The sequence below is a fragment of the Lichenostomus cassidix genome, chromosome 3 (assembly GCF_008360975.1).
Source record: "Lichenostomus cassidix isolate B80296 chromosome 3, HeHo_3.0, whole genome shotgun sequence".
Lineage (NCBI taxonomy): Eukaryota > Metazoa > Chordata > Aves > Passeriformes > Meliphagidae > Lichenostomus > Lichenostomus cassidix.
In genome coordinates this window covers 106794774-106816727 of record NC_139483.1, presented here as the reverse complement: position 1 = coordinate 106816727, position 21954 = coordinate 106794774, and the positions used below count along the sequence as shown (strand labels likewise).

Genomic DNA, 21954 nt, shown 5'->3' with positions numbered 1-21954 from the left:
GAAAAGGAAAATGTTAACAGGAAGATAATGAGTTACACAGGATACCTAATCACTTCTGCAAAACTTGATCTTAACTGGTGACTGTCCTTATCTCGGTGTCCCCAGGGAGGCAACTGTGAGATCAAAAGCTCTGGAAGTGAGAAGGTGGGTTTCTAGTGCGATGAGGTGTGCAGGTCTCTGAGGACTCACACGAGGGCATCAGCTGCCGCAGAGGGAAGGACAGATGCAGCGCAGCCAAAATCTGCAGTCTCCTCCCACAGAGGGGTGTGTGGGGAAGACAACCCCTCTGGGCAGTCACACATCAGTCCTCCATCAGCGAGGGGCAGTTCTGCCTCTGCTGCCCACCCTGACTCTGCAGCTGGCAGCCAGAGATGGGCTTGGTCCAGTGTGTTTGTTCCAGCTTGCTTAAAGCAATTCTCGGTATTTACGGCTGATGCAGAGCCAAAAATACATCCAACACCCAGTCAGCTGGCTTTTCTCTGAGCTACACAAATCAAATCAGCCCTTAATTGAATTCCCCTCTGTTGAGGCAAACTGGAGCTCGAGCACTGGGATTTCCTTGGATTGTTCCCTCTGGTGAAGCTCTCATCCAGTTTCACTCATGTGCCTGGCATTTCTTCACGACCTCACATAGAGCTGTATGCAAATCCCCATGATCTGGGGATGCTCTCAGCTGGCAGGAGTGAGGATGAACATCAAGCCATAAATGTGGTGTGCTCAGGTGTCAACACCAGTGCCAAAGGCAGCACACAGCTGTCCTGTGCCAGCAGCTACAGTGGATGTGAGGCTTGGTGGATTAGACTGCTCTTCCCACAGTTCCACCCTGTTTGCACTCCTTGCAATATAATCTAAATTGCTCTGTGAATAAGATGCAGGACAAAGGGCTCCACAAGCCATTGATGCTCCTGCTCTGCTGGGAGCTCTGTGCTCCCTGTAGGTGCTGCACTCCTGCACCTGTGGCCCATGGGGAGTTCCCTGGCCCTCATTTCTCCCCTGCCAAAATGGCTGGTGCAGGTTTGGTGCAGGTCTGAAGATAGTGGCCAGGTTCATCAAGAATACAAGTCTTTAGTCAAGCTGAGGTGATGAGACAGGTCTGAGGTCAAGCTGCAAAGTCAGCTGGCAGGGCAGGGAAGGGTCAGAGGCAGGGTCAGAGGCAGGGTAATCAGGCTCAGAAACAGCCTGGTGGTCACCATACAGTCCAGAGATTCGTTAAGGTTGAAAAAGACCTCTAAGGTCACCAAGTCCAGCCATTAACTCAGCACTGCCAAAACCTAAGCACCACATCCCCATGCCTTTTGATTATTTCTAGGGATGCTGATTCCACCCTGGGCAGGCTGTCCCAATGCCTGGCCACCCTTTCCCTGCAGAATTTTTTTCCTGATGTCCATCTAAACCTCCCTTGGCATAACTGGAGGCTGTTTCCTCTTGTCCTATTGGACATCCATACGTGTGAGGCAGGTCCAAATAATGGGATCAGCTCTCAGCTGTGCTCTCTCCAGTCTGACCCCAAGCCCTGGGAGCCAAACCACTAGTGTGGGAGAGCAGAGGGTGCTGCCAGTACCTAATTTCCAGGCAGCATCCCACCATCCCCATGACCAGACCATGGGCACCCCTCCCTCAGTCATCTTCCTCCCAAGCTGGACGAGGTGGTTTTAGACAAGATCTTTTCACATCTTTTCACACTATGTGGTCATTCACCTCATACTCCTCTCCCTAAGTCACTCCAAGCCCCATAGGAATCTCGTGTCCTTTCTCCCTTCTCCGAGAGTGACAAGAATGAGCCGACCTTCTGTGTCACCAGCTTTCTGAGGTGACAAAGGACCATTTCTGGCCGTTTCGGCTGCCTTGGCTGCTCCCCATCTTGGGGCCAGCCTGCCACCTCGTGTTCAAAGCTGGAGATTTTCAGAGCAGTTTTGCTCGGGGCATTGAAAATGCCTCAGGCATTACTTAATTGGTTTGTATTTAGGACTCCTGAAGCTCAGAGGAAATGAAGAAAACCTTGAGGAGCTTTGCTCTGTGGGGGAGTCAGGGTGCGACAGCAATCAACCCAGTGTCCCCAGTCGTGGCTTTGGTGGCACAGCTGATTTCAGGTAGGTTCTTGTCTTGTGTTTCACTGCCCAAACAAGGGTGAGCACCTCCTGGATCCCCAGCAGCTCTTTTAGGCTGTCCCTGCTACAGTGCAGGGTTTGGGTCCATTCTTGTTGTGGCATTCCCTGAAACCAGATGTGATCTTTCTTGCCTTGAGCCTGGTCCATGATTTGTATCACCCACACAAAAAAGTCTAGGAAAGCTCTGTTGCTTTGTTTTACAGAAGCTCTCAAGCATTGTTGAGGTGCTCATAGCATCAGAGATATGAGCTCCAGGTTCCACTTGTGGGGCATCAGTAGCCATCAGGTGGTGGCTGGGGGCAGGACAGATGCTCAGGGTACTTTGCACAGCCCTAAATACCTGTGTGAGCCAAGGACTCCAGGTCCTCACACACCTCAGGGGCTTCATCTCAAACTGGAGCCTGCTCGCCTCCCTCTTGGCTCCTTTTACTTCCATCACTCTTAATAAGCATTGAGTGTTCATTAGAAAGGATAGATGTTTACAGGGTGTAAAATTTTTTCCAGATTATGTTTTAGTTTTTCTAAATACTCCTGAGAGTGCAACAAATCCTTCTCATAAATCTTATTAGTGGTTAATGGGCCCAGAGGGACATGTGCCATCATCTTGTTGAGCTCTGCTGTAGCTTTCTACAGAGATTCTCTTTAATTGCTCCCGTCTTTCATAATTTCTTTCATATTTCTCTTCACCATCATCCTTTCTACCTTTGGTATGCCATTTTCCTCCTCTCCCTATTGTTTCTCAAGCAGTGGAATGTGCTATATATGTCCTACTCATGGGACAGGCAAACAGCACACATGATTTACAGATGCTCTGCAGGATGGCAGGTATGGGTGAAATATTCACCGAAAAATCTCATTTTCCCAGCTGTATTGACTTTTGCAGCTCCCAGCCAAGGGGTGGTGGCAGCTGGGGTACCTGCTCCCTGGCCATGGCAGAGGAGCTGGAACTAGAAGATTTTATGGTCCCTTCCAACTCAAACCATTCTATAATTCCATGATCCCAGGAAGGCAGCAGTTTTCACTCAGCATTTACAGTGGACATGTAGGGACAGCTGTAAAATGGTGATAGGTCAGAGACAGCTTAGAAATGGGGAAAAATATAATTTTGTCCTCCTGGTTTTGGATTTAATTTCTCGCACAGACCTGATTCCTGTTCTCCTTGCGTAGGCAGAGAACTTCCCAGCTGAGAAGGGCTGGACACGTGTTTGATTACAGTTATCATCCACAGATACCACATGACTACCCAGTGGGTGATGACTCGACCAGGCACTACACACTGCTCAGCATGACCATGCCAAAAGTCACTTTCTGGGGCTAAGTGGAGGCACCAGCTGCTTCCTGAAATGTGTTGGACATTACGTGTGCTGTCTGTGTCTGGTGTAAGGCACAGATGTCACAGCTGAGGTGGTGCAATTCTGCCTCATGAGTCACCCCAGGCTGAGCAAGGCAGAGTTGTGCAGCTGTGTCTGAAGTGACCTGCCCTCTCCTTCTCCTGCAGCTTGACCAGCTGAGAATTAGCCTGCAGGATCAGCTGTCTGTGTGTGCTGAGAGGAGCCAAAGGAGAGCTCGATGGTGATGATTATTCCCCATTAGCAGTGGGCTGTGGGCACAGTCTGGCAAAGTGGCACCCATTGAATTCTGCCTGAGTATTGAAGAGCCTCTTGGCAGCTCGGCTGAAGGATGACTTATGAGTTTGTTTATTTGCTGGGTCTCCAACTCATGTTCAGCACAGGCCAGGCTGAGTCAAATGTTCACATTTTGCTAATATGGCATGTGTACATCAGGCATGAGGAAACATGCTAGAGCTGCAGAGACCCAGCACTGTGTGTGCACTCCTTGGGTTTCTTGCTCCTGCTGCTTGAGGCAGGAGGTAAGGGCACAGCAGACCCTGTTGTTGGCTTGAGCCTTGGCTGCTGACCTGCTTATCCAAGTGCAAAATGGTGTGTAAGATGATTAAATCATCTTCCAAAGAAGGTCTGGAATCTCAGCTTTTCCAGTAAACAACCAGGTAACTGTTTACTGGAACAATGTGAACCCCAGCCAAGAAATTGTGCAGAGTGCTAAAAACATTGAAAATGACCCCATATGTCCTCATAGCAGCAAGTCCTTTAATAAGATGAAGAGCAAGCACAAGGCAAATTTCCAATTACTTTAACATGCGTAAAAAATCAGGTTATGCCTGGTCATGGCTGTGTGATCTTACAGTGGAATTGCTATTTGGTACTGGCTTGCTCTTGCATCTTTATTGCTTATTTAAAATGTGCCACTGCTTGGACTGGAGTCTTGTAATAGCAGCACTTTAGTCTTCCACGTCTCTTGCCTCAGAAAACATCACATTAAAACTTACTCAGCTGTACAAATCCCAGCCCTGCAGACAGAATACAAAACATCTCTGGCGCCTTTCTGGGCTCCCTGCAAATCACTGGCAAAGCCAACCCCAAATCTACAGCAGTGATCACACCCCTGTCACTGTCCCCTCTCAGCACACGCTGTGACAGTGCCCTCCTGGCTTCTGCTTTGATGTGACAACCTCAGCACACACCAGATGTGCCCCAGCACTGGAATGCATCTACCTCCACTCCTCCACCAAAGTTGTTTATCTCCATTCTAGGGGACAGTGTTAAGTTATTAAGTGTTTTCCTGCCTCCAGGAGCTGGGAATGGTGTTTCTGGCATGAGGGGGTGCTGGGCTGTGCAGGTAGTGCAATAAACTGAGGCTGTCCTGCTCTTGATGTTGTCTGTGGTTACCCAGAACTCTTGGGGGGTTTGTGACAAGTGTCTTCTGTCCCAGCTTTGTCCCACTGCTCTGTGGTGACATGTCCCTCTCCTTTGCTAAAATCTGATTTGGTTCATGGACACAATATAACAGCCTTGAAAACAGGGGGATCCTCTCCTCTCCTCTCCTCTCCTCTCCTCTCCTCTCCTCTCCTCTCCTCTCCTCTCCTCTCCTCTCCTCTCCTCTCCTCTCCTCTCCTCTCCTCTCCTCTACAGCTCGCTTCCACAACCAGTGCCACACCCAAGGAGCAAACCTGCCAAAATTGCCCTCAAACTCCCTAAGATGGGAATCAGAACAACCCCAACAGTGCACAGTAGGATGTGGTCTTGCTTTTTTATTGGGAGAGAGGGAGCTGCAAGTGATTTTTTTTCTTGTGTTTAGCCTTCTTCCCCAAATTCAGACCTATCCAAGCATGAGAAGAGTTTCTCTTGGAGGTAGAAGGGCATCTCCCAAAGTCCTGTAGGAACACCCAGGGTGCTGAACTCCTGGCTGTGTGGGTTCAGATGCTGAGGGACCAAGAAACATCAAAGCCTGCTGAGCCAAGCCCTGCACAGGCTTGCTGGTGTTGGCCCCAGGGAACCATGGTGGCTGGTATGGCCCTGGACAGTGATGAGCCATTGGCCCAGAGTAGCCTGTGGGTGACTGAGTGATCTGTGGACCTTGTACTGTCAGGGTGCAGTGCAGAACCTCAGCCAGGTCAGAAATGGGAAGTTAGATTAGTCGCAGAGAGAAGTTAATTGCCAACCCAACCCTGATCTGTAGGACTGGATAGTTGGCACTGGATAAACCTCCATGACTTCTCTGGATCAAGGACCAAGAATGTGGAAAATCCCATGTAGGTTTTCATTTTGTTCCCACTCCCTTTTGGACTTGGTTTTCCCACAGTCTTTGGTTTTCCCCTTGGAAAAGGCGTGTGCCTTTCCCTTCAGCAGCCCTGTGGCATGCAGAAGTGTTAAATGTTGCTGAGGTGGAGATGGGCACGTTGCTGAGACTGGAAATTTGGCAGGGCAGGGTAAGAGGATGCTGCTTCATGGTGCTGCACGCCTTCTCTCCTAGCCATGGGTGGTGATGTAGAACTGTGAAATATGGGATGGGTGGAAATCGGGAACTTTCTGAGCTCTTGAGGTGTACAGATCACAGGTGGGCATTTCCTTACAGATGAATGGACTGTACATGTAAGGATGAAATGGCAAAGGTTTCTGAGGCTGTGGAAATCTGATAATCCTTGGTGCCCCTCACATCTATTATGTGCTTTGTGTTACAGAATTATAGAATGGTTTAGGTTGGAAAGTTGGAAGGGACACTTCAAGGTCATTTTATCCAAGGTCCCTGCAATGAGCAGGTACATCTTCAACTAGATCAGTTTGATCAGAGCTCTGTCCAACCTGGCCTTGAACACCTCCAGGGATGGGGCATCCACAACTTTTCTGGGCAATCTGTGCCAATGTTCCACCTTAATAATTGTAAAGCAGTTCTATCTAATTTAAATCAATCCTCCCTCGGTTTAAAACCATCACCCTGTGTCCTATTGCAAAACACCCAGCTAAACAGTTTGTCCCCAGCTAAACAGTTTGTCCTTCAATTGTGTTGCTGACAAACAGATCCTGTCCAAAAATATGTTTAGGAGGATCATTCCTATATAGGCTCCTAACATGTGCCAGCTCCCATGGTAGTTCCTGCCTCTGGCAGGATCTAGGTGCTAGGTATTGATCACACATCTGGCTTCCAGCTGCTGTTTTGGCAGATGTGCAGGGATCTGGGCTGGCTGGAAGAGAGCAAACACAAAATACAGGGTGTTCTCCACAGGAACAGAGCTGGGAGGGAATGTTCTGTGTCTCCAGCTCACTGACACATCAGCCGTGCCTGGACAGTAGCCTCCATCGGGCATGTTCCTGGCACTGAGCCGCCATGCACAGCCCTCTGTGTTCTCCTGAGAACCAGGAGGCTCAGCTGTGTGCAGCTTGGCAGACTGACAAGAAAAATCCATGAGAACATGAGGAACTCACAGGCTATCACAGTCTTCAGGGAACTGGGATGAAGTCATGGCAGAAAGACACAGGGAAATAAAGTCAGATATGTAGACACTGCTAAACCAGAGTAGTGCAAAACAAGCCTGAGTTTATGTTCTCAGTGTTGCCTTTTTCCACCTTCCAGAGTCTAAAGGGGGCTTAAGAAAAAGAGGGGAGTGACTTTTTACAGTGGCAGATGGTGACAGGACAAAGGGGGATGGTTTTAAACTAAAAGATGAGAAATTTAGATTAGTTATTAAGAAGGAATTCTTCACAGTGTGGGTGCTGAGGCCCTGGCACAGTTGCCCAGAGAAGCTGTGGCTGTCCCATCCCTGGAAGTGTTCAAGGCCAGGCTGGAGGGGGCTTGGAGCAGCCTGGGATAGTGGAAGGTGTGGAGCTGGAACAAGATGATCTTTAAGGTCCTTTCCAACCAAATAATTCTGTGATTCTGTGATTGCCATGAGTCTATGCCCAGCCTTTCAGTACAAGCACTTTGGACCTCACCATCTCTTTGCATATTTATTCTCATGGGGGCTGCATTTCTGCAAATGTAGGATTTGAGCCATTTTTTCTTTTTAAATTTTGCATTTGCTTTCCTAAAGTCAGCCTCCAGAGGGCGAAAACCCTTCGGAAAGACGCTGGGACTCGCTCCCGCCAAGCTGGAGGTATCTGCTTCCAAAACCGCAACAGAAAGACCCGTCATGAGGAATTCCGCCCCCAAAATCGTGCGTTTTGTGACTCATTTCTGTGACGACATCTCCGGCTCCCAAGCCTGACCACTGCTGGGCGGGCCAGGGCGGTGGACAGGGTGAGGGAAGTGGAACTTGAATTCCTGAATCGGGGCTTCCTGGAAAGCTTTAGGGATGATGAAACAGTGCCTCCCGTCAGGTGGGAAGTTTTTGGTGGTTTGTCCCAGGAGCAGCTTCACAAGCCAGAAACCCCAGGCGATGCAGGAAAGTCCTAATGCTGGTGATGCAGGAGTTATTTACAATATCCTTGCAAAGTGCTGTAGGAGAAAAAAGGGGATCTGCCACTTGCCAGCTTCAGAGGGGACACAAAATCCTGCCAGACCCTGGTGCTCTAACCCTAACCCAGAGCCCAAAGGCATTGAGAAATATGTCCCAGGACAGCTGGTATTAAAGAAAGGGTGGGATGCTTTTAAAACAACACACACATTGCTGCTTTCTGAAGACACCCAATTCCTGGAAGGGATGAGTGCCTGCTCTGAAAAAAAAACAAACAACCCAGGTCTCTTATGTATGTCTACAGAGAAACTGGAAAAAGTAAGAACTGGGAATATATAGTCATGGTCAAAGAGATTATTTTCAGAATAAAAGGGTTTTAAGAGGGTGTGGAGATAAGATGGAATGAGATAAAATGGAATGGTGATAAGGTAGAATGAGTTTGGGAGTGGAAAGGAAATGGTGCTGAGGAAGGCAACCAAAGGAGAAATAGGAATGCTGGAGCCCTCAGGGTGTGGAATAATTCAGTGTATACATACACACACATCGGCTATACCACTAATAAACCTGCTCTAAATAGTATAATTCAATTCTGGAGTATATTTATGGTGAGATGGGAGGTCACAAGCCACAGGCTTGCCCCAGGCATGCTGCTGGGCTATGGGAGGATGTTGCTGTCAGCAGCAGGGACCCAGCACCGCTGCATCCATCCTGGCACCATCACTGAAACAGGCTGAGTAATTAAATCATTTACTGCTACATTTCTGTCAGATCTCATTACACAGCACCTGAGTTATTTTTCCAGTTGAGTGACTGCCTGGATCCTACTGTGGTGATGCTAAATATCCCATCCCTGGTGAAAACCATGGCAATAGCCTCAGAGGGGATATTTGGTCAGGGCTGGCATTTTCTTCTGCAGCAATAATGGTGTCAGGATATAATCCTGATGTGGAAGTGGCCCTGCCTTATCCATCATCACAGCTCACTGTGAGTGGAAGGGGAGAAGTTTGAAGACAGGATGCAGGGAAGATCAAACATGAGAAGGTCAAGGCTTCTTGTCCTTGAAAAGAGATGTGTGGAAACATGGTGAGGCTTATGGAACTGGGAGAGGACAGGCTGTTCAGTGCTTCAGGCAATGACAAATAAAAATAAATAAATAGATGGATAAGGGCATCAACTGACTTTGCTAGGCTCAAAGCAGACAAATCAGCCAGTGTTTGGTACAAGGTCTGGCACAGAAGATTTGGGAGGATTGTCCTGCTTTCTCCAGAGGACCCTGGGTGGTCACAGGAGAGAAACCCATGGAGAAACCCAGTACCCAGAGAGCCCAGGAGCTGCAGGCTCTGCCCAAGCCAGGAACTGTCTGAGACTTGAGGGTTAGCAGAGGAAATGACATTATCTGTGGTTATGCCTTTCCCAGAAATCTGCTTCTGGAGCCAGGGACAGGGCCACGGGGGACTGGGACATGGTGCAGCCTGGCACATCAGCCCTGTCCCCTTCTTACAACCCTTAGACTGATGTAAAGCAGCTGCAGCAGAGACAGCCCTGGCAGAGCCTTGGCAGCTCACCTCAGCTGCACTATTTCTCACCTGGCTTTTGTAGCACAGGTGTGGGAGGCTTGTGCCAGCACAGATGCTGTCCTGATGCCAGTGCAGTTAGAGAAACACCTGGAAACCAATTCCCATGTTTATCCATCTGTGATATCCCAGGCTAAGTGATCTTCCCTCTGCCTCAGCTGTCTCTTGTATCCAAAAAAAACTGGATTCTTTTTTATTTTTTTTGTACAGTTCAGCATTAACAGCACAGACGGAGCAACTATACTGGAATATGCATGGCTTTTAGTCAAAAGGAATAAATTATAATGGACACAGATGCCATTTTCTATGGCTAGGACTGGCATAAATATCTCTTACAAAAAAACCCCAAAAAATCAAAACCTCCTTCTCCCCTTGTCTGTTTTCCCATCTGAAATAATCACTCTGGCCAAAAGCTTGTGCAGATCTGGCTTGGGCTCACAGCAGGGTTTTAAAGAGCTCCACTTTCAGTTTTAATTTGCATGTATCTGACATCAGAGGGGCTAAACATGAGCACAGCAGAGCTTATGTGTTTTTGTCATTGTCACTTTTTGGAGCATTGTTGTGTTTTGAAGTGGTTTGTATGGAAGAAGTGTCAAATACAGGGAGAAGAAACAAGGCAGTTGTCAGTGCAAACCCACCTTCACAGCATTTCCCAGACATTTTCCCTGTGTTCTGCATTTTGTGTCAATGTTCAACACACTCCTTTAATTTCATTTTTCTTCTTTATTTTTTTTTCTCAGAAAAAAATAAACCAGACAAGGTTTGAAGGCAAAGAACATGCCGAGTGCTTCAGGGAGCTTTTCTAGCTTGTCAGGTCCTTCATCCGGAGCTGCTCAGCTTGACAGCCTGTGAACCCTCATTTCTTTAACCAAAGCCCTGAAAACACAATATTCTGCTTTAACTACCCTAACCCTTTAAACTACTCTAACCCTTTATAGCTGTTTAATCTGCTTAAGAGTCAGCTCTGGTTCAGATCAATTCAGATGCTGAAGCGTGGCGGAGTAGCCGAATGCTATAAACTCTCCTGGCTTTGAAATGATCTCGAAATTGAAAATTGTTCAACTGGTAGTATTTAAATATTCATTGCTCTAAATCTAAGAAAATTTGCTTTTAAATAGGATTGAATTATGAGCCTCAAAGAGATTTGCAGCACAAAGCCCCATTTGCAGAGAGCCTGAGTAGCAGTTTTCAAGTTATTAACTTGTGCAGTTAGCAAATTCCTCCTTAAGTGGCATCTTTAACAAATGCTTCATGAAATTGCCTTCAACGATCAGAAAATACAGACGCAATTAATTTGCCTTGAGTTTTAAACCTCACTGGCATCAATAAAATGAGCTGTATTTTATCTCCCTGGCTCCCAAGCTGAGTGCAAAACCTGGCAGTGACATAAAATCAGTACAGCTCAATGGTTTTGTGCTCGTTTCCTCAGATTCATTAAACCAGTTGTGGTGGGGATGTGCTGTCACACACGTGGACAGGCACAAACCCACACCTGTCACTGGGGTGAGATGGAGTGAGCCCTGTCCCAGGCACAGGGCAAGTTGTTTTGAAGTTCCAAGGACCATGAGGGCCACCCTTTGAAACTGCAGCAGCCCGGGCAGTTGTGTGCATCAATAACAGAGCCCATGGGTCAGTGACAGTTCCTGGCCCTCTGTCTGAAGGGTCAGGGGAGGTGACACCAGCTTGCCTGAGGAGCAGATGCCTCCATGTACAACATGATGTGCTGTGTTTGTGGCCAAGTGTTTTCCCAGCTAAAAGAACAGGATGTGATTTTCCCGGCTGAACCAGGGCAAGACCTTGTTGAGTCACCTCTCTGGTCTCTGCCTGACTGTGGAAGCAAGTTAAATATCAAACTCTCCAGCAGAACCCATTAACCAGCTCCATCACTGCTGGGAGACACTGGGAAGCAGTGGGGAGGGATGTGGTGTGGCGATATGCTGAGCATTGAGCTCCTTTGGAATGCCCAGCAAAACCCCAGGGGGACCCAGGTCTCAATCTGGAGGATGCTGGGGAGCTCCATGCTCACTGCAGCAATGGGGATGGATGTCCTACAAACCACCACGTGTCCCCTGTGGGACTTGATGGGACTCCCCCTGCACCATCACCACAGCTGGCAGCTCCTGCAGGTCCTTGGTGTGGAACTTGAGCACCTAAATCCCACAAGGAGATCCTGCAAGCCCCACTCAGCCCTCTCAGAGATCACAAAATAATAGAATGGTTTGGGTTTGGAAGGGACATTTAAAGGTCATCTGGTCCAACCCCCTGCCATGAGCAGGATCCTCAGTGAGACCAGGTTGCTCAAAGTCCCACCCAACGTGGCCTTGAATCTTTTCCAGCAATTGGGCATCCACCACCTCTCTGGGCAACTTGTTCCAGTGTTTAACCACCCTCATTGTAAAAAGAGAGTGATCTAAATCTACCTTTCTTTAGTTTTAAACCATCATCCTTTGTTCTATGACAACAGGACCTTCTAAAAAGGACCACTTAACCTTCCCAGATTCCAGCCTGGAACTGGTGTCCAGGCTGGTACCAGTCATGGCAGTATTGGGCATGTGTTGAGACACAGGGACTGTCCTCAGCCTTTAATGAAGAATTTCAGGTGCTTTAGTGTCCCTGGTCATGGAGGTTTTCTAGAGCTTGAGGATGAGGAGTCTGTGAGGCAAATTTGATGTGGTAACATCAGCTTGCCAGAGGTTCTAAAAACCAAGAATTGCAGGAAAATAGCTGCTTACTCTGGTCAAAATACACATTTCTTTTTATCTTCAGTAAAAGGTCTCCTCTGGAAGGAAACGTCTGCACATTTAGTGGTGGGAGGTGTAAGATGCCAGCATTTAAGTGGTGAAAATTACACCCTGTGCTTTTTAACCAGGCCTTGGGGAAAAATGTGAAGGAATGACTCAGATGATGGGTGCTGCAAACCTTAATGTCACACTGTCACCACTTCCCTCCCTCCTGCTGGAGCTTCCAGTGAGGAGCATCTGGCCTTCCTTGGAAAACCACCTCCAATTTATTGCTCCAGCAATAAAGGTTGGACTGTGAGGCCAAACATCACCCTGGGAGCAGCAGAGTGTAAATCCCTGTGCTGACCATGGGACCACCAAAGTGGTTGGGCAGCTCTTGGTGGCATCCTGCTGTCACCTCCAGCCTGGAGAAGGTCTGGGAGAGCCCAGCAGCTCTCGTGCCTCTTTCAGCCTCATTTAAGAGATGTTAATTGCTCTGTGCTTGCTTGAGCCCCAGCTCTATAATTAACAGTGCTGCATCAGCAGGCGCTGACACCGCAGTGATGATTGTGCAAGCTCATTTTCCAGGAGCTGCTGGGACTCCAGACAAATGAGGGGTTATTTCAGGTGACTTGCCTGTCATGGAGTTTCCCTGGGTCTGTCCATCCCTTCTGAGTGCAGGTTTGCCATGAAATGGCAGTGGTGGATTTTTTGTGGCAATTAACCAATTATTCTGATTGGGAAACGCTCCTAGTTTGAAACATTGTCCTGTGGGTTTTGTAGGGAGAGCCCAGTGGGTGACACTTGGGAAGGGAGAGAGGACCTGGCCTGGGGACCCAACCCCAGGGCAGCACTGAATACAGAATCACAGAAATTCTTAGGGTTGGAAGGGATATCTGGAGATCACCCAGCCCAACCCCCCTGCCAAGGCAGGGTCACCTTGCTGGTGACACAGGAACATGTCCAGGTGTGCTTGGAATGTGTCCAGAGAGGGAGATGCCACAACCTCCCTGGGCAGCTCTGGAGTAGTGTCAGAGGTGTTAACCCCAAAGAGAGGGTTTGCTGCCTTAGGGAAGATGTTTTCACATCTTCAAATCTCCAAACCCCAAACTGAAGTGTCAAGTCCCCCATGACTCTTGTGCATTATGGCAAGTGTGCCAAAACCAGTGAAGGTGAGAGCTCTTTTCAGATGCTGTCAGGTGCTTTATTGCTGCCTCTTCCACTGATACACATCTATTCATTAAAAATCTGGCCTGCCATCCTAATTTGGCTCCTCCAGAGGGGTCTGCAATGGGACCCTCTGGGTCAGGGTGTCAGGCTCAGTCCAAGACCTACATGGCCATCCATGGCAGCAAAGCACTGCTGGCACCATTCATCCATGGGGAATGTGTACAGGAATGCATCACCTTGGGGGTGGATGCAGGAAAACATCCCCCTCTGGCCCTTCCCACCCCTCATCCATCCACACTGAGGTGCTCAGGGATGCAGCCATAGGACATAGAGCAGGGGAAAGCACAGCAAGACAAAGGGAGTGAAAAACAACAGTAACGACTTGGGGGTCTTCCAGTATGAGGTGCAGAAAACCCAGGTTACTTTCATTTTTTACATCAAACCAGCTCTTTTTTAACCCCAGCATGGAATTGTTCAGGTGTCCTAGGGGCACCCTGAGCTTCCTCCACAGCACATGCCCACGCTCGTGAGTTCAAAGATTGCATCTGCCAGGGGCCTGCCAGAATTTGGTCCTTGCTGGACCAGCTTTTATTTCCCTGCCAGATCCAGAAAATCTCGTTGATTTGACTCTTTGGCACTTCATCCCTCACTCTCATGGCATGACCAAGTAGCTGCATTTACTGAGCAAGTGTCACCCCCAATTTGTGTCACTGCAGGAGGGAGAAGAGCCAGGGCTATTACGTATTTATTATATTAATGTCCCTATTTCTAGGCTAACAGCAAGACCAAGGGGTTTTGCAGAAGCCTGTGCACTTTATACCAGGCAACAAACCCTGATTCAGCCTGCTACATAAATTATTTATCACAATCACAGAAAGTTAGAGGGGAAGGCTGGTTTAGTCCAGACAGGGCAGTTGATGGAAGCACAGTGAAAGCAAACCCACAGTAAGGAAGGCTCCTGATTTCAAAAGGGCAAAGCACACAAACTCAGCATCACCAGAGCCTGGCTGCAAATGCCACCAGTGTGAGGACAATCAGGGCCTTCTCAGTCTGCAGAAGGGAAGGCTCCAGGGAAACCTCACTGTGACCTTTTGTATTTAAAGGGGAGTTCATAAAAAAGAGGGAGAGTGACTTTTTACACAGACAGATAGTGACAGGACAAAGGGGGATGGTTTTAAACTGAGAGTGGAGAGATTTAGATTGGTTATTAGAAAGAAAATCTTTACTATGAAGGTGGTGAGGTACTGACACAGGTTGCCCAGAGAGTGGCTGCCCCATCTCTGGAATTGTTCAAGGCCAGTTGGATAACCTGGTCTAGCAGGTGTCCCTGCCCATGGCAGGGGGTTGGGACAAGATGAGCTTTAATGTCCCTTTCAACCCAACCCATTCTGTGATTTTCTGATTCTGTAAGATCCAAGGTTAGTGCAGAGGTAGATGTTATTTCAGCTTTTATCAGTGATGTGTGCAGATGGCACGTGGCCACCTCCATGCATTGGATGTACCAAGGAGGACTGAGGTCCAGAGCAGCAGCAGCAGAGTGGGAACCTCTTAAATGCTCAGGCAGGACACAGAAACCTCAGACAGCCTGACTTGAGCCCAGGGAATTAAAAAAAAAAAAAGAGCAAGGGAATGGGATCACAGTCTTCAAATACCTCCAGGAAGGAGCCAAGGGGCAGCCAGGGGAGGATAAATACCAGGCAAGGAAAATATTTAGTTTAGCTAAAAGACCATATTGACACTGAAGCAAAACAGGATTATCTGTCTATAGATACATTTAATTAGAAGAAACTTCCCATGTATTAGAGCAGAAGAAAGCAGAGGTGAGAGGAAAAAAAAGAAAAGCCATTTTAAAGTATAAATGCCATTATAAAAAAGGAGATGTTATAAGGTGGCAACAGCAGGGGTGGGGGACAGGGTTGATGTCTCATTCTTGCACCTTCTTAGGGGACCTGACTGCATGTGGGCTGGTTAATTCATCTTTACTGTCCAGACTGTTGAATATTTTGGGTGGTTCCCATACCTGATTTCAGCTCAGACCAACTCACAGGCTGCCAGCCTGCTTGCAGGGCCCATCCAGGGAGCAGAGGGCAGGTGGGTACTTCCTGCCCATACGGGAATTCAGAGGTGCCACCTGTCCTGCAAGCTGGCAGAGTATCAGAGCATCCTCTCCCCGTCCCTGCCAATCCTTGCTCCACCATCCTCCTGCCACAGAAATGATGGCCAGATGCAGGGGAAGGTCCTTGGGAAAGAGATAAGGAGAAAAAACACAAGAGGAGGGGAAAATTGGGTTTTCAGCACTTGTGGGCAGCTGTGATTTCCAGGTGTGAGCTCTTTGGCCTCATGGGGTTGTTTTGCTTTACAAAGCAAATTGCTCCACACACCAATTTTGTGTCTTTCTTCCATCAGTGTTAAGGGCATCACCACCAAACCCCCTGCACAGGGCTGAGAGAAGGACAATCCCTGCTATGAGGAGACAAGACAGGCTAGGGAAAAAAGGCAGGAGTGGTTTTCTCTGGGAGGAACAGGGACAGAGGTCAGGCCTGTGCCCCCAGTTCTGGAGCTGGACGCTGAGATGGGGCAAGAGGAAGGCAGAAGGTCTAACCAGCATGGCCACAGATTTATTTCCAGCTCAAAAATCTAGTTTAAAGGGCAAATTACTTAACAGAAAGCATGGTTTTGGAACACTGCCTCCATCCTTCCCCTTTTGCTGGGGGTCATCACTTCACACCCCAAATCTCACCCATATTCTCCTCGAGGGAAGCTGGTGCAGGGGCTGATGGGGTAAGACTTTTCTCTGAATTTCACCCTGGGTTTTTTCTAATCAGTTTTTTTACGGGGAGTTGCAGCTTCTGCCCTTCAAGCTTCCCCACTTGCAAAATGACAGTAACACTGCCAGCCTCAGTAGAAAGGCATCTGGAGCTCTGCTCACCAGGGAGAGTGGTAAGACAGCTGGCTATTCTTAAAATAAATTATCAGTAAGAGAAGAAGCCACAAAAAGCATTCATCAGCTATTGAAGGACCCTGGAAGATCAATTGTTTATTTAATATTATTCTTGCAAAGTATTAGCTTGGAAAGATCAGAGCTGCCAGAAACAAAGTCAGGCAGATTAATGTCCTGCCCCAGTCCCAGTTTCCTGCTGAGCCTGACAGGTCCTGGCAAAAGCTCCTGTGCCCAGAAATGTATTTTGAGACCAGCATGCTTACAGATTATTTCCTTCAAATTAAATCCAAGTGAAGTTAATCTCATCTGCAGTGGGCAGGAAGCAGACAGGTGAAGCTGGTGCAGCAGCCAAGGAGTCCCTGAGGGGATTTGAGCAGAAATTGGGGAGCAGGAGCCAGAGACACAAATGGGCATTGGCTGCAAGGAGTATGGTGCAACAATTGTGAGCTGCCAGAAACACCCACAGCTGGCACAACAGGCAGGTCCTCCATTATCCATCCAGGTCCCTCCATCCCAGAAAGTAAGGAAAATTAAATTAGAATATCCCAAAAGAAATGATAAAGGTCATGGATGCTCACATGTGGCAGCAGCAGCTGCATCCTAGTCTGGTGTGATAAACACCTCAGGGTTGCCATCAGGCATGTCCTCAGTGAGTACACAAAGGATAGCTCCTCTCACCTCTCCATTTTCCCATTTCCAGCCAGTTGCCCTGGAAACTTCCCCCTCATGGCACTTGCAGGAGCAAAGTCCAAGAGGAGAAGAAAACAGCTGCAAAGCCTTCGTGGTGCAAAGCTGGCGGCCAAGTGATGCCAGAGGATGTTGGGGTGAGCTGTGCCTGTACAACCTGCCTCCCTCCTACACTCTGCACAGCTTGGCCCTGTGACCCTGGTGATGGGCACAGACCACATCCCACAAAAATCCCCACATCCCACACGGAGCCCACAGTGCTGCCCATCTCCCCACAGGTTGTTCACACAAGGGCTGCACAGACCATCCCTCCTACACAGACACTGCAGCAATCCACGGAGAATTGGCTGATGTACGAGGAGCTAGAGGGGTGAACGACCTCCCAGAAGAGCCTGGGGTGCTTTTCCAGCCGGGATGTAAGCAGCCACACCTAGAGGGTTGCAATTAATTCGTCATTAGGATAAACTCCAATTTGGCTGAGGGAGGAGGAAAGTGCACAAGATGTCTTTTTCTTCTGCATAGAGCACCTGCAATTCATGGGGGGGAGAGGGGGAAGAGAATTAAAAAATACAATCCCAATCCTCATTTGCACAGGAGGAATTAAAAGACCCTGGATCAGCAGAGCCAGCCTGTCCTGAGGACGCGTTTTTGGAGGGTTTTGTCCCAGCAAACCCTGTCGCCCTGAGGGTAAAGGCAATATCCACACCTCATGTCCAGCCTCAGCAAGCACAGCTGGGGCAGCAGATGTTCTGTGCAACCCGCAGCAGAAATTTCAGTCTCTGCTCTGGAGCAGGATGCCCACAGCAGGCAGAGGAGCCTGTGCTCTCATCGTGCTTCTTTGTGCCCTCTGATTTGTCAGGCTCTACCATCCAGGACTGCCACCCCAGCACCCAAATCCCACCCCTCAAACAGCATGACTGAGCGAGGCCAGGCAAGGGGCAAACCCCACCTCTCACCTACAATGCACTCTCAAGTATATTTGCACTGCAATTTCATATAAAATGCACTTTTATGCATATTACATATATTTATAAAGATCTTTACATGCACAGCTTTACCTTTTTAGCCAAAGACTTCACCCATTTGAGCTGCACATCATGGTTTGTGCATTGCCCAGGATGCCTCGAATAAGACAAAGATGAGAAAACAAGGACAAGCTCTGCTCCGTGGAGTTATGCCTCCAGGTCATGAACCCATTGATCCCACCTGCCTAGTTTATTTTCTTAAGGCTTAAGAGAGCTGGCTCAGAGGAAGGGTGGGGGCACAGGGCTTGTGGCTCCTCACACCACCCACACTGCCAGGAAATACCCTCCCTGTACGTGGGGCTCAGCTGCTCTCAGATATTTTTCCCTGCACACCCCCAGAGACAGAAAATATTTATGTGTTATACACCTATAAAAATACATAGCAAGAATATAGGAAAATATGTAAATATAGAAATAGCATAATATATTAAAATATGTAGTATATCTGAATGTATAATGTTTAGATAAATATATAATGAATAAATATACTGCACACACATATACATATACATACAATAAAAAGTTGAAAGTCTGAAATGACAGAGCCAGGGTAAAGGTTGACATCCAGGTGCAAAGGAGAGAACCATGCCGAAGTGTGCACAGCACAGATGGAGCCAAGGATTGCCCAAATCTTGGCCTGTTCCACAACCTGCCATCAAGATGAATTAAATGCATCCCAACAACCCAGGGACCAAACAGCTTCCTTGTGCCTCCCCAGCAGCTCCAAGCCAAGGCACCTCCAAGCCAAGGCACCTCCACAACATGCCTGCTTTGTAGTGTCAGCTGGATAAATCCTCTTCTCAGGACTGTTTTTCTTTTTGCTTTACCTTCAGAGCCCATCAGAAAATGCGAGTGGCTGCCAGGACAGGTGGAACAGCAGGATGGGGTTGGTGGTGCCCTGGGAGGGTGGCATGATGGCTGTAGTGCTTACAACGATGCGTTTACCTGGGAGAACCTGGAGCACCAGACAAGGACAACTCCTAATTTCCCAGCTGGACTTGCTCCAAGAACCTGATAAGGTTAATTTAAAGCCAACTATTGATTGAGTTCAGAATTGTACCTTCCATCCCCTCATCAATTCTTGCCCAGGTGGATCAAGCACCACTGCTCCCAACCCCTCTTGCCAACAGGCTGATACATCTCAGAACTGCAGGCTTCAAGAGATAAATGCTTCATTGCCATTGAGGGAAAACTCCACCCCAGAGCTCCTAATAAGGGCTCTTGCTATTTGACACTATATTTCATCTGTGCATGTGTTGAAAAGTTTTAATGGTGTACCTATGTATAGTCCTGCACCAGCAATTTCCAGTGCCAGCCAGAAGGAAAACAAAGCACTCTTGGTAACAGAAAACACTCTGGAGCCAAGTAAACAAAATGACAGTCTTATAAACCAGCACATTTGTCCCATTAAGGATTCAATTTGTAGACAGAATAACAAGGGATGAGTTATTTGGAAGTGCAGAGTTTAAGGACATGGGTAATGTAACAGCAACAGAAATGCTGTGACTGCAAGACCTTCGCTCAGGAGTGACTCAGCACAGCAGCTGCTTCCCGGAAAATTAATACTTCAGCCTCCCCAAAATGCCTGCAAAGCCTTTCAGAGCTTGCAAAAACCAGCCCTGGGAGCCCCATCAGCCATCTGATCTGTCACTGCTATGGGAATTAACACGGGTCCCCCGCCCTGGTGCAGGGTGAGGACCTGCAGGGAGCTCCAGTAGTGACTGTGGGGATTCAAAGCAGTGCTGCCAACAGAAAGCAATCACATTTTGGTCTCAAAGCAACCTCCTCATGACCCCAAACCTCCAAAATCTCCCTCATCACCATGGGCATCCCAAGCAAGCCCCTGCCCCAGCCCAAGTGTCCCTGATCAGAGGCAGCTGTTAAGGAGGTTAACGCAGAATTGTGTCAAGTAACAAACACCTAGTATTTATTAATAAATTAGTACACCGGAAGGCAATTTTTCAATTCATTCCCCTCTTTCCCCCACTCCCACCCCTTCCCACGGGGCAGCTTATGCCACCCTCATACCATTATTTCTTCAAATTGAGCGTAGTACAGACTGTTCGTTACGGGAGCATAATAATTGCAAATATAATCAGACAGACTTCTTACGATGCAGCTTTTTGTCCCCCACACCCCCCCGCCCCCGACCTCTTTTAATAAAAAGTGAAGTGTGATTTGAAGAGACTATTGAGACCACATAAGGTCTTCGGAGAACTTATCGGCCACGTCTGTATAAAAAACAAGAGACACGAGTGTAAAAGCATAGCTTGGTTAAAGTCTTACAGCACGAGGAGAGCAGGACCACCGGCGGCCTTTGCCTCCCCTCGTCCAGCACCAGCTCCCTGCAGGGCCCCACCACTCCCACGTGTGGCAAGGCAGGATAACTCCTTACATTCGACAGGAGGCAAAGGACCTTTCCATCGCCTCGAAGGTAGGTGGGGCTCGACCCTTTTCCATGCGGTTTAAGCGCTTCTGCTGTAGCGTATTTAGGAGCGCGATGTGTTGTCCAGGTGAAAACCATACAATAAATAACCGTGCTAGTAAAATCTCAGCAATGGATATGAGCCAAACAAGAGTACATTAAAAAAAAGAGTCAGCTCGGGTGGGAAGCTTAGCTGCGTTAAGAGACAGTAACCAGCAACAACTGGGGTGGGTTTTTTGCGTGTTTTTGCCATTTACTGCCCCGAGGCGAAGGGAGGTGGTGGGAAATGGTCACTCCGAGCGACAGCTTTGACAGAAGAAGGGGGTCACAGAGCAATCCCCCATTTGATGTGTTAGATTATACCAGATTCGTGGTCTTTTAGTTCATTAACTGCGGTTCTGTTTTGTTTTTGTTTGGTTTTTTTTGTTTGTTTTCTTTTTTTTTTAAAGTGCATCGGCTGATCTGATTGGAATGAGAACAAGAAGAGAGGCTCGGGGAGGGGGCAGAGGGTGCAAAGACTTGGACTGAGCGATAGAGTTACGGTGGAGGGGTGCAACGCTGGCAAACTGCAGCCCCTCCAAAAAACCAAGGACACCTCAACGAAAATACTGGCCGTATATTCTACAACAAAACCTGCCTGCGTATTGTTGGTCATCTTAACGAGTGCCAAGCTAGCTCTAGCAGATATTCGGAGAGCATGTGGTGACCCAGTGCCTACAGTAAATCGGGAAGGTGGCTATAGACAGAGTCCAGGAGGGTCTGGCTGGCTTCCTGGCTCTTGACTCCAGCGATCTCAAATAGCCTGTCCAGCTTGTCTTCGGCCTGCGGGATCTCCTCGATCACGTGGAGCTCCTCGGGGTTGAGGATGTGCAGCATGTCGTCAAAGATGGGCTGCAGGTCGCACGGGTCCAAGCGCACCTGGCGCAGGACGGTGTCCTTCTTTTCTGTAGGAGGAAAAGGGATTGGTCACGAAACTCCTTGAGAAACCTCTGCTAACCAGGGTTTGCTCTCCTCAGTCCATCCACTGGTGCCACCTCTGGAGAAGGACATGCTGCAAGGAGAACCGAGGGAAAAGGTGGAGGGGATGGGGTGGAGAACCTGGAGAAGGCAGTGCTGCTGAGGCACCTCAGCCAGGATCCCACAAGAGCAAACACAGCATTTGTAAATGCTGAATGGCCAATTCGGAAAAGTGAGGGCAGGAGGGGAGCCAAAAAAGCTGAATTCTGCTCTTTCAAGTTGTTTTTGTCGGGTCAGCTTTACTTTCGCACCCAAGTATAAATTTGGTAGATTGACTGAGCTCAGTGTTTTACCTTCATCAGAAGTTAAAAGATGATTAAATGCAGCAAGTTAAATACAGTAAATTAAACCCCCTGGAAAAAAACAGAGGGTGGTGACTAACGCTACTTTACGTCTGCAGCAAACAGGATGAAAATTGAAAAAAAAAATTTAAAAAACCAAAAAAAAAGCAAACAAAAACCAGTCCGGAAACTACGTTCTCTGGTTTGATTTCATGCAGAAATGCACAGGCCAATGCAAAAACTGAAAGTCAGGAGAA

General features: G+C 48.2%; 1 protein-coding gene across 2 annotated transcripts in view; it reads right to left on the bottom strand.

Moving 5' to 3' along the window:
* Positions 1-19874: 19874 nt before the first annotated feature.
* Positions 19875-21954, bottom strand: part of TNFRSF21 (TNF receptor superfamily member 21) — a 35523-nt gene continuing 33443 nt past the window's right edge. For both annotated transcript variants that reach the window (XM_085057012.1, XM_085057013.1), the window contains exon 7: positions 19875-21343. In XM_085057012.1, the coding sequence (XP_084913138.1) occupies positions 21114-21343 (230 nt within the window). In that variant the 3' untranslated portion in view covers positions 19875-21113. The remainder of the gene's footprint in view (positions 21344-21954) is intronic.